This window comes from Convolutriloba macropyga, unplaced genomic scaffold, assembly GCF_964194025.1.
Source record: "Convolutriloba macropyga unplaced genomic scaffold, txConMacr16.3 SCAFFOLD_904, whole genome shotgun sequence".
In the NCBI taxonomy this organism is placed as follows: domain Eukaryota; kingdom Metazoa; phylum Xenacoelomorpha; order Acoela; family Convolutidae; genus Convolutriloba; species Convolutriloba macropyga.
In genome coordinates this window covers 53,537-66,464 of record NW_027449342.1, presented here as the reverse complement: position 1 = coordinate 66,464, position 12,928 = coordinate 53,537, and the positions used below count along the sequence as shown (strand labels likewise).

The following is a 12,928-nucleotide window of genomic DNA, read 5'->3' as shown; positions in this document are numbered from 1 at the left end:
TTCTCGATTGTTTACTGTTTTGTTTGAGAACTGAGTTGAATTGGTAGTGAATGAAGTCCAGTAACTTCATTCACAAAGCAAAACACTCTGAGAAGAACATTGCCTTTTTCTAAAAACATTTGCATACTTCTCTACAAAATTTTGTCACAGTGAAAAAATTGAAAACTCTGAGCCAAGTCCAGCAACTTGACTGATACAAAAAATTATTGCTTATGTAAAAAATTTTGACCAAGTCCATTAACTTGATCAGTACAATGGATTTGTCGATTGTTTACTAAATTGACTGAGAACTAAGTTGAATTGGTAGTGAATGAAGTCCAGTAACTTCAATCACAAAATAAAACACTCGGAGAAGAAGAGCGCCTTTTTCCAAAAACATTTGCATACTTCTCTACAAAATTTTGTTACAGTGAAAAAATTGAAAACTCTGAGCCAAGTCCAGCAACTTGACTGATACAAAAAATTATTGCTTATGTAAAAAATTGTGACCAAGTCCAGTAACTTGATCAGTACAATGGATTTGTCGATTGTTTACTAAATTGTCTGAGAACTAAGTTGAATTGGTAGTGAATGAAGTCCAGTAACTTCATTCACAGAAGAAGAGCGCCTTTTTCTAAAAACATTTGCTTAATTCTCTAAAAAAAATTTGTCACATTGAAAAAATTGAAAACTCTGAGCCAAGTCCAGCAACTTGACTGATACAAAAGTTATTGCTTATGTAAAAAATTTTGACCAAGTCCAGTAACTTGATCAGTACAATGGATTTGTCGATTGTTTACTGTTTTGTCTTAGAACTATGTTGAATTGGTAGTGAATGAAGTCCAGTAACTTCATTCACAAAGCAAAACACTCTGAGAAGAACATTGCCTTTTTCCAAAAACATTTGCATACTTCTCTACAAAATTTTGTTACAGTGAAAAAATTGAAAACTCTGAGCCAAGTCCAGCAACTTGACTGATACAAAAAATTATTGCTTATGTAAAAAATTTTGACCAAGTTCATTAACTTGATCAGTACAATGGATTTGTCGATTGTTTACTAAATTGACTGAGAACTAAGTTGAATTGGTAGTGAATGAAGTCCAGTAACTTCAATCACAAAATAAAACACTCGGAGAAGAAGAGCGCCTTTTTCCAAAAACATTTGCATACTTCTCTACAAAATTTTGTTACAGTGAAAAAATTGAAAACTCTGAGCCAAGTCCAGCAACTTGACTGATACAAAAAATTATTGCTTATGTAAAAAATTGTGACCAAGTCCAGTAACTTGATCAGTACAATGGATTTGTCGATTGTTTACTAAATTTTCTGAGAACTAAGTTGAATTGGTAGTGAATGAAGTCCAGTAACTTCATTCACAGAAGAAGAGCGCCTTTTTCTAAAAACATTTGCTTAATTCTCTAAAAAAATTTGTCACATTGAAAAAATTGAAAACTCTGAGCCAAGTCCAGCAACTTGACTGATACAAAAGTTATTGCTTATGTAAAAAATTTTGACCAAGTCCAGTAACTTGATCAGTACAATGGATTTGTCGATTGTTTACTGTTTTGTCTTAGAACTATGTTGAATTGGTAGTGAATGAAGTCCAGTAACTTCATTCACAAAGCAAAACACTCTGAGAAGAACATTGCCTTTTTCCAAAAACATTTGCATACTTCTCTACAAAATTTTGTTACAGTGAAAAAATTGAAAACTCTGAGCCAAGTCCAGCAACTTGACTGATACAAAAAATTATTGCTTATGTAAAAAATTTTGACCAAGTCCATTAACTTGATCAGTACAATGGATTTGTCGATTGTTTACTAAATTGACTGAGAACTAAGTTGAATTGGTAGTGAATGAAGTCCAGTAACTTCAATCACAAAATAAAACACTCGGAGAAGAAGAGCGCCTTTTTCCAAAAACATTTGCATACTTCTCTACAAAATTTTGTTACAGTGAAAAAATTGAAAACTCTGAGCCAAGTCCAGCAACTTGACTGATACAAAAAATTATTGCTTATGTAAAAAATTTTGACCAAGTCCAGTAACTTGATCAGTACAATGGATTTGTCGATTATTTACTGTTTTGTCTTAGAACTAAGTTGAATTGGTAGTGAATGAAGTCCAGTAACTTCATTCACAAAATAAAACACTCGGAGAAGAAGAGCGCCTTTTTCTAAAAACATTTGCTTAATTCTCTACAAAAATTTGTCACATTGAAAAAATTGAAAACTCTGAGCCAAGTCCAGCAACTTGACTGATACAAAAAATTCTTGCTTATGCAAAAATTTTGACCAAGTCCAGTAACTTGATCAGTACAATGGATTGAAACTTAAAACCAACTCATAGTGAAAACCAAACTGAAAAATTTAATGAATACTTATTCTGTTGTTCAACAGTTTTGAAACATTGTCTTCAACAAAAAGCAACCAGAACTTATTTAAACGCGGTAAGCAAAACTATAAAAACAAAAAAGTTTAACAAATAACGTTCCTGGGTTTTAGAGCACTCTCAGTCTTGTATTATGAATACAGTTCATTTCACGATGACTAATTCGTCAGTACGCCTCGTCAGTCGGATTTTGATCGTTGCTGGTTGTTTGAGGATCGTTGTTCTCCTTTGCCTCCTCCAGTTGATTCCTAGCTTCCAAACTTCTTCGCTCTGAAGATCTTATCTCGTTTCCAACATTGTTGAGACTTATCTTAGCAAGCTCATACTGCGATAGCCATCTGTCCTCAAATTTGAGACGAAAAAGATCTGGAGAAAACAACAGCTTCAACACTGATTGAAATCGAGATGGAAACTTCAATGAGATGTAAGCTTCAAAATTCTAAAGGGAAGTAAAAAACAATTCGGCCATTGCCAGTTCATTCATTTAATTAATCGCAGGTTACGTGCTTTTGTATGTTAATTTTTTTATTTGATTACCTGATAATTTTTTAGAACTCTTGGCGATTTAATTTGAACTGCAAACCTTTGAAGAGTTCCTTCCTAACTGGGGAGAAATCAGTTCTGGGCTCCACTCCAAGTTTGGTTTTCAATTTTGGCGACAACATGTGTTGCTTCAATTCGTCTCGAGTCCACAATTTCTTTGAAGCATTTCGCCCAATGATTTGAGCCGTAACTCCCTCAACTAGCGCAAGATCTTCTCCTATACCAGGCCCAACGGTAATCGGCAAGAGCTTTTTATCACTCTTATCGAAGCTTTTAGGCGTTGGCAACATAACTCCCAGCTTTCCAATTTCGGCAGTCTAAACAACATTTCCAAGGCTTTTCCTATTTTTAGGCAAATTTTTGCTTAGAAAAAAGCTTAAAAAAAAGCTTAGAAAATAATCACCGAAAAAAAATTGAGAACATAAAAGGCTTTTTTTCAGAAAAAAAAAAACAGCATGAGAAATTGAAACATACCAACTGTTTGACAGCGTTTGTTGACATCTGGATTTCACGATAATTGCGGTTGGCTAGTGATTTGATTTCGGGTTTTAATTCTTGCATGCAGTTGACTATCATTTCCGCAGCGTGCATAATTTTGTCTGCTGCTTCTTTCATTGCTGTTGCAGCTTCAAGGTCCGCTCGTTTGATTTCCATGTCAGTTAGGTCTTCGGGGTTTATGGTCTTTGCACGCTTCATTTTCCTATTCGCTGGGGTTGAGCTGTGCTTAGGTTGATCCAGTTGGTCAGCTTTTCCTTGCACCAAACAGCTTGACACATTGAGAGCAGGGCTTGCAGCTACCTCAGAAGTGTTGTGGCAGTTGCGTTGCTCAAGAAGAACTCCCTCCTCTACCACATTTAAGTATTTTGACACATCCTCAGGGTCCATTGAAACGTACCTGTCTTCAGGATTTCGTTCCACATATTCGGATTCGTTCTCATCCTGCGGTTCGCTTCTCTGTGATTGAAGGGCTGATTCACGATGAGATGTCACAAACTTAATTTTTTTCTTAGGAATAGGTTCAGCATCTTCATTCATAATTATCTGGCTAATGTTCTCATAAGCTGTCATATCGGGGTCTTCTCTTTGAACTACTGGTATTAACGCCACGTCGCCATTGTTCTGGGTAACTTGAACATGAGCACTTTTGGCTTCATTCTTTATAAATTCTTCGCCCCCAATAGAAATGACAGTTCCGGTCCAGTAAAAAGAGTCCGTGTTTGGGTTCTTTTGCGTATACTTGACATCGACAATGCTGCCTTCCTCTACTTTCGTTCGTTCAACCATGTCCATTCTTACATTATTGTGTTTACTCCAAATCACTTGACAAGTATTGTCTTCAAAATAGACTAGCCAAAACCGATTGTGCAACTGCCTTTTTGCGAGTTCGAATGCCTTTTTCTGAACTTTCTTAACGGTTGCATCCAAGCCTCTGTTAGTGCGAACCGGTAGCTTTTTTTGCGATCCCTAAAAAAACCGATTTTATAAAAACGATACGAAACTACCATGAATAATACATTTTTAGGTGGGGATACAGGAAGGTCGGGAGGTAGAAAGGTGGAGGGCGGGTAGGTAGGGATTTTGCAGTTGAGATAAGTAGGGGTGACTTATTTTGCAACAAAACCTCTGTGACCTCATCAACTTGAAAAATAACAGCACTTCCTAATTACTATACATTACCAACTAAGCTACAGTTAAAGTCCAATGTTCGAAAGTTCAGAAGTCAAAAACCAAAAAGAGGTACAAATTCGTAACGAGTAAGTCAAATTTCAAGTCATGAACAAACTTGCTCTAGCTAGAAAAGACCTGTAGAAGACCAATACTCCTCTTCGGGTCAATGAAACTCTAACACGTTTAGAATATTTGCCTCAAACATCGTTCGATAGTAAACTTTCACACTAATAAAAATAATATAACAAAAACAAAAATAATATAAAATTAATAATAATAATAATAATCATAATAGTAATAATAAAAATAATAGTAATAATAATCGTAATAATAGTATTAACAATAACTTGTTTGTGCCCCCCCCCCCCACCTCAGCTGAGTGGGCGCATATTATTTGCACCCCCCCCCCGATGCACGTTCAATATTTTTGGCATAATGACCTACTATGTAATGGCACGTCCTTTGTAACTGGAGGCGCATAAGGTACTGGGGCGCACAAACGGAAAATATCCCAGAATTAAAATTCGAAATCAAAAACTCAGACTCTAATAATCAGGAATTAGGGCATATATCTAATTTAAATTTCTATAAGGAATTTTCGTTCAAACACAGTTTTCTCATTCTACTTTAAAATTAGCAAAAAAAAATTCATGATGCAAAACCACTCGCTTTCTCGCTCCACTTACTGTTTCGGCGTGACCAAAATCATTACTCCAATTTGACTTCAAAAATCATGAAAATGTGTGAACGATCTTAAAAAAAAGATAGCGCACCAATACATTTCAAATTCTTTGAACTGTAATAAAGAAAAGAAAATACACTTTAAAATTAGCATCCCCAGCATTCAGTTTTTAGCATTTAATTATAAGTTGCTTTACATGAACTAACTTGCAAGTTGTATTTTTCCAGTCTTCGAATAGCACACTTAAACAATTATTTCAGAAAACGTCCTACCTAGAGAACTAAACTTAAAAAATAGAAGCTATTCAAACATTAAAAGAAGGCTTATGATCTACATACATGAAATGGACCGCGGATGAAACGGATTTGAAAGAATATCTTTTTTCCTAAACAGGATGATCCCAATTTGAAGTCCTTTAAAAATATTTGTTCTTAACCTTAATTTATTGCAACGCAATACAACGTTAATAAGTGCGACAAGGATCGTACAGGGTTGTGAGTGGTATCACTAGAAAGCCCGTCAGGCGTAATGCGAGACAAAAAAGCCTCTTCAAAATTTCGTCATTTTCGAGCAGCTAACGAGGTTCAAAATTGTGTACAATTTAATTCTTTGTTAATTTTAGCACAATTAGGTTAATCTTTTTTAATATATACATGTTTTAGAAAATGTAAATTTGTTGTTAACAGACAACTAGGCATAGAATAAACTATGAATGGATTGGGAAAACAATTTTGAAATAAATCCGATCCAAAAACTTGAAAAAAAAACAGTAAAAACCAAAGTGAAATTGCAGCATGTGAACAAAAAACCACTAGCGAGAAAGCGAATTTTTGTTCTCGCTTTTTCGCTCCATTTCAATCGCGCTATTACACTAATGTGGCAAAAAGCAAGATACATTTCAAAAATTTTTAAAAAGCGACAAAAATCAAATGATACCCAGCAGATTGCCGGAAAATAGCCGCCATTGCTTCCCACAACCCCGATTGGGATCGTAAGAACAAAAAAATGAAAACTAATTTTATACAGAACATTTCTTAAGTGCAAACTATTTTCAGGTCATTTCGTTGTTAGACATACTCATGTTTCTTAACGAGAGGATACAAGGGATTTAATCAATACCAATAAGCATTACAGATGGTAATTACGACTTGAACGAACAAAGTTCAAGTAGCAGGCATCTAAAATCAAACTCGACGAGTTTATTGGATCCAGCATGTGAACAAAACCACTACCGAGAAACCGAATTTTTGTTCAAACACCGTTTTCTCACTCTACTTTAAAATTAGAGCGAAAAAATTCACGCTTCAAAACCACTTGCTTTTTCGCACCATTTCCCGTTTCGGTGTGACCAAAGTAATCACTTCAATTTGACTTCAAAGATAATGAAATTGTGTGAACAGATTTTTTAAAAAACTGCTCCCTAATACAATTCAATTTCTTTGAACTGTGAAATATAAGAGCACTAGCCGGCTGAGCAGATTAGTTTGATTAAACTACAAAAACAGAAGTCAAACTGCGGCAAGTAAAAATAATTTAAAATCCAAAACCAAAAAGTGCTTAAACTCTTACGGGTTGGTAATGTTGTTATTTAAACCGAAATTTTGAAAACCGAAGAAGTGTATTATATTCATTTGGGTAGAAGTTGAAAAATGCTTTAGAACTTATACAAGGTATCATAATTAAATGTCCTCTGAAGTTATTGAAAAAGTGAGTGCCAATAAGTCAGGTCGCAAGAATCATCAATGGAGACGACAAATAAAAAACAACACGATGTCCCCAATAACAGCCGGTATCGCTTCGCGGCTATTATAAAGAAGAGACAAATTCAGCAATTTTTTTCTGTTTTTTTTTCAGTGTCAAAAAGTTTTCTAATTTGGCGTGCAGCTTCAGTTAGATTCTATACCAGATTTGAGTCCCTGAAACAAGAAATACGATTCGTTCGCATGCCCCCCAAAAGTGGTTTGTGCCAAAAGCAAATGTTAGCCATAAAATGTTAGCCACGAAAAACAGCAACGAATAGGGGTAAAGGCAATTTTAAAGAGAACAATTTTGTGAAAGAGAATACCTCGCGACAATAAGAGTGTAAAATGACCTCAAATACGCAACGCAGTCGAAAAAATTTCCCGAATGAAGAAAAATTTATCAAAGTGAGCACGACGTCATAGGCTGTTAACAAAGTCTTAAAATACAAAATAGCAGGACGAGTCCTGAATAACAATCCGAGGAATTGAAAAACAGAAAACATAGCCGGCAGATTGCCGGAATAGCTGCGAAAGAATGGACTCGCACGCCGAAGAGATACATATATAAATTAAAAGTTATCGACGCCGCTCATTTTTTTAAAATTCATTGCGAAGAAACCTTTTCATTAGGAACCTTTAATGTACATATGAGTTCCTTTGACCAAAATAATTCAAATGAAACTTGAGTTTTAAAGTACAAAAGTCACGTATGATCAAAATCTAATCACGCAAATGAACTTAAAACCTTTGCTAGAGAGAGGGAGAGAGAGAAAAAGAAATGACGTCACGCGCGCAAACGCTGTTAGTGAGAGGAAGCAGTCATTCCGAAAACTTGACCTTTTCAGCTTTGCTGTGTGCACAAATGTAAAACGAAAAAGAGTCAGACGACCAAACAAAAAAATATAGCAGGACAAGTCCTGACGAACGATTCGAAGAATTCTCTTTGACTAAACAACAAACTAGACCAAGAACAGACTATGAGTGAATTGGGAAACCCATTTCTAATAAAAAGATAAAAAAATACAAAATCAATGTCAAAATGCCGCAGGTGAAAAACAAAACCACTAGCGAGAAATGAAAATTCGGTTCAAACAAAAAACTAGGCCTAGAATGAGCTGGATTGAGAAAACCATTTAGAAAAAAAAATTCCATCCAAAAAAAACTGAAAAACCCGTAAAAATCAAAGTGAAATTGCCGCATGTGAACAAAAAAACTGCTAGCTAGAAAGCAAATTTTTCAAACACCGTTTTCTCACTCTACTTTAAAATTAAAACGAAAAAAATCAGGCCGCAAAATCACTCGCTTTTTTGCTCCATTTCCTGTTTCGGCGTGAACAAAATCGCTACTCTATAGAATCACTGCTATAAAATCACTACTCAACAGATCTTTAAAATGACAGCGCCCCAATACAATTTAATTTCTTTGGATTGTAAAAAAGTAGGAGCGCAATAATAGCCGCCAGAACATGCTCAATTGCCGCCTTTTTAAAAAGCAATTAAAACGGAATCAAATTGCCGCAAATGAACAAAAAACACTTGAGAAAGCTTTATTTTTGAGTAAGAGCAACAAAACACTTCGACTCATTGCCTCTGGGCTTCCGGTTTATCGTGAAAAAATCGATTGCAAAAAATTCTGACCCGACCAGGGAGGGGTTCAAACCCCCAGCGACCAGCGTAGCAGATTCAAGGATCTTACATTCAATTTTGTATTAGCGACACACATAACTTCTGAATAAGAGCAATTTAGGTCCAATTAAGAAACAAGAACTCAAGGATGAAAAAATCACTCAAGTAATGGCATTATAGATTGTTCTAGAACAAAACTTTAGAGTCAAAATTTTGCATAAAAAGACACTTATGCAAAGAGGATACAGGGTATAGTATCAATACCAATAAGCATTATAGATAGTAACTAATACTTATGAGAACACAGTTCAAGTACCGGGCATCTAAAAATGGGCTTCATGGGTTTATCCCGTTTCGATAAATAGGAACGGGATAAACCCATGAAGCCAATTTTTGCACTGATTTTGTTGTACTGACTCTTCATTTTGAATTGCTTTGCTGAGCAGCTGCTGTTTAAAAGGACTTTGAGCAGAATGACAGAACAGTGAAACTAGCCTAGACAAGTCAAAAAGATTTCACGCGAAATGTCGAAAAAGCGGCAAAAAGGGTAGAGCGAAAAAAGTCCTATATAGCCGAAAATTAGGCACCCCCCAAACATTAATGATTTGCTCCCTTCTGTAAAGGTTACTTATGATCATGATTGCGTACCCAGTACAATACATGAACAACCTCATTTGCAACATTGTCCAGGAAAATCAAAGTAGTAAACCCCTTTACAAAGCATATAATTCCTAAAAATTCAATAAGAATAAGTTTTTGGTTGATGTTAACATTATATGCAGTTCCTCATTATTATGCACGTATTCATTTCGAACCACCGCTCTGTTAATATTTTCTAAATGCCCAGTCACGCGTATTCACATGTAATAATTCAAATGTATATATAATGTTAAAACATATACAAATGGGGGTGCCTAACTTACTGGGGGGGGCGCTAGCGGAAAAGATCCGAATATAATTATCATTTTATAATTATATTCATGCCCAAATCGGGTCAGTAGTTTGTTATCATCAAATTTTGTTTTTTCTGTTTAATTGCTCTCAAACGCAGTTTTAGCAAATAGATTAATCCTGTGGTGGAGTGAAAAAACGGCAAATTGAGGTAAAGCGAAAAAAAATGTCGACGAAGTAAAAAAAATAGCAGCGCTATAATAGCCGGCTGAGAAGATGAGGGCGGCTATTAATAATAATAATAATGATAAAGTGGTTGTGACATCATATGGTATTAACAAAAATCTTGCCGACAAAATAAAAAAAAACCAAGAGAAGGACAATAATAGCCCCAGCTATCGCTGAGCGGCTATTAATGCTAGCACCAGCTAACACTGTGCGGCTGTTATTAATAAAAAAACAAAATATAGAGGTTTAGATCAGAAATTTAGTTCAGATCTTTTCCGTTTGTGTCCATCAACTTACACGGTGTCTATCAACAAGCTCATATTAGTTGTTACCAGTAAATATCCATAAGAAAAGAAATGTTTCTCTACGAAATAAGGACCCTAAAAATACCATAGAAACTAACTTCATCGTCTTCTTCCCGATTTGTTTCTTGATGCTGGTTTTCATTGGTGAAAACGTGCAATTGCGAGTTACTTCCCGAATACTGAGTTTGGAAATTGACAGCGGTAACTTTTCGTTGCGACATGTTTTTTTTTCGAATTGCAGTCTTTATATTCTTTGCTTTTCGTTCGCAGTTAACTTGCAATGAGCTCGTTCAGTCAAAATGACAAAGGGTTGCCAACGTATAATTTAGATCTTCTATGCTGTCGAAAACTTCTATACTGTCGAACACTTCTATGCCGTCGAAAACTGTGAATACTGTCGATAATAACTGAACTGTTAGTTAACTGTTGAACTGTTTCAGTTGAACTGTTTAACTTGTTGAAAATGTTTAACTTGAACTGTTTAACTGGTTTAAGTTGAATTGTTTCAGTCCGATCAAGTTACAGGCAAACCAATCTAAAAAGAAATTGAATTATTAAAACTGCAGCAAATACATTCATCGTGAAACTGTCTTGGCTAGGGAGATATGTTCAAGATATGTTAAATTAAAAACGATGTGGTCAAATTGGAGGCTACAATTGCGCAACCTCAAGCCATGTTCAAAACCGTCAAACAGCCAGGTATAATCGCGACGACAGGTGACGCACGCACCGGCGACTGCTCGTGAGGTACCAGCCAAACGATATTTGATGAAAATAGATGTGAAAGGAAGTGAAAGTGGAAGTGGAAGTGTGTGCCATCTAGAAAGTCAGCCAAACAATATTTGATGAAAATAGATGACGAATAAGCATCAACTGCAAGGCTGTAAAAATAACGATATAAGCTGCTGAATGCTTGCTCTCTATAAACACTAAACAGATAACCTAGAGCTCCCCTGGGAACAGATAACCTGGGAAAAGTTCTCGGCACCGTGATGTGTCAGTCAGCACTTCACTTACTTTTTGTGCACGAAGATAGCATCAGATTCAAACTCTTCCTTCGGTGACTCCTTATCTCTGAAATCTCCGAGGTACACGAGAGTTTGTTGGGCTAAAACAAACTGGTTTAATTAACCAATAAAACCAAATTAAGATCATATTATGATCATTATTAACAAAAGAAAATTTTAGTGTTAACATATTAAAACTATAGAGCGCCTTTAAAAGCGTGCTATGATATTAAAATTATTTATAACACTATTTACATATAACACCATCTTGTGGTGCGCTATTAAAATTCTGATTGTTTCCTAATAGTTTCGTCAATGTATCACTCACTTCTACATTATGGTAACTTGATTGTAACAATAGCACCCTAAAATGCTCATTTTTCGATAATTTTAATTCTCTGTTGATGTAATTTTACCATGAGAATAGTACAAAATTAAGGCCATTTTATGGTGGAGGCGGCTCCAAATTATGGCTATTTTATTATAAACATAGTAAAATAACATGTAAAAATTATGTCAACGGTACCTTTGTTTAAACTAACACAGAAACTTGCAATCTCCGCTCAAAAGAAACATTTACAAATTCATAAAGGGAGCTAAAGCATATAAGGATCCTAAAGAACTGACATTTGGTTATTTTCAAAATAAACTTTTAACAACCTGTGTCAATAAAACGACAGAGCTTCTCTTACATGAATCAAAAAATAAATTTACTTAGTTGAAATCTACGCAAAACGATAAAATAATAATGTCCTGTGCTTTTTTATTTTATTCGTGCTCAAAAACGTCAACTATTGGAACTACGATCAATTTCTTCTCAATTTTCGTCAATTTGAACTTTAAATATTGTGAAATTTTTCTATCTCCATTCAGTCTCTTTTATTTCAACTCGTAAAACAAAAAAGAAACGGCAATTACAATTCGAGGTTAATTAGTATCGATGGATCACAATAAAACCAGCAAAACGCAGGCTCCGTAATGTGTGATAGCACATAGTGTTCCAACCCTGCTCATTGACGTTTCGATTTAATTGTTTACCAGATGAGGAAGGGATAGAAAAGTTTCAAAAATTCACGCATCGTTCAAATAACAATTATGCAAAAAAATATTGCTGGATTAGTGGGCCGATTAGACTTGCCAATAATGAAAGTACTGGACAGAAAGATCACGAAAACAAAATAATTTCAATTATTAGTTACTATGAAAACTCGATGTCCAGATTTTTACAAAAAACATTAAATAACAAAATGAAAATGAAACTCAATAAAAAATGAACAAAAAAAGATTGCTTCTAATTTTGAAAACAACCAGTTACAAATTGATTAAAACACGTGCGTATCATCGGGGCCCCTTAAAAAATTAATTTACACATCATAGGAAGCAAAAAGAACGAAAAAAGAGAAAAAATCAATTAAATTTAACACATAAACGAAGTGTTACACCGTTAAAACCATATGCTATTCATGCAGAACAATGAAAATTTTTAATTGCGCAATTTTTCAATGAATTGAATAACCACAAGTAACTAAAAACTACAGTTTTTGTATAAAAAATCCGTGGTGCCAAAGACAAGAAACTATTAATTGAATATAAAACCCTTGTTAAGATTGAATCTTGATCACCAAAATGATTAAAAGGATGAAAGTTTTGTGGAATGTTCTTACAGCTAAACGTAACTACTTTTCACATTTATTTGGCCGATTTTTCATTTTAAGGCTGTTAATTGGTGTGTGGAAGGACTTTCACAAAATTTAAGCGATTTCCGCATTAAACGGAAGTAGGCACCTGAAAACGCCAGCAACTTTTTTTGGAAGTCGATTTTTTCGTCACCGATAGACGCTCCTAATGGTTTCCAAGGAACATTCC

The 12,928-nt window shown here is 34.9% G+C and overlaps 1 protein-coding gene across 1 annotated transcript; it reads right to left on the bottom strand.

Moving 5' to 3' along the window:
• Positions 1–2,467: 2,467 nt before the first annotated feature.
• LOC142354974 (uncharacterized) lies at positions 2,468–10,500 on the bottom strand. The gene is made up of 3 exons (XM_075407295.1): positions 10,154–10,500; positions 2,955–3,231; positions 2,468–2,737 (listed from the first exon to the last, which is right to left on the bottom strand). Exons 1-3 carry the CDS (start codon positions 10,274–10,276, stop codon positions 2,538–2,540), a joined length of 600 nt encoding a protein of 199 aa, XP_075263410.1. The 5' UTR covers positions 10,277–10,500; the 3' UTR covers positions 2,468–2,537.
• Positions 10,501–12,928: the final 2,428 nt, after the last annotated feature.

What these genes read in the sequence shown, in the direction of transcription:
- LOC142354974 (XM_075407295.1), bottom strand. Translation starts at nt 10,276, where the DNA reads ATGTCGCAACGAAAAGTTACCGCTGTCAATTTCCAAACTCAGTATTCG. An exon ending in ATCGGGAAGAAGACGATGAA is followed by an intron (nt 3,232 to 10,153) that starts GTTAGTTTCTAT and finishes AATGTTGTTTAG; the next exon opens with ACTGCCGAAATTGGAAAGCT. An exon ending in TAGGAAGGAACTCTTCAAAG is followed by an intron (nt 2,738 to 2,954) that starts GTTTGCAGTTCA and finishes TGTTTTCTCCAG; the next exon opens with ATCTTTTTCGTCTCAAATTT.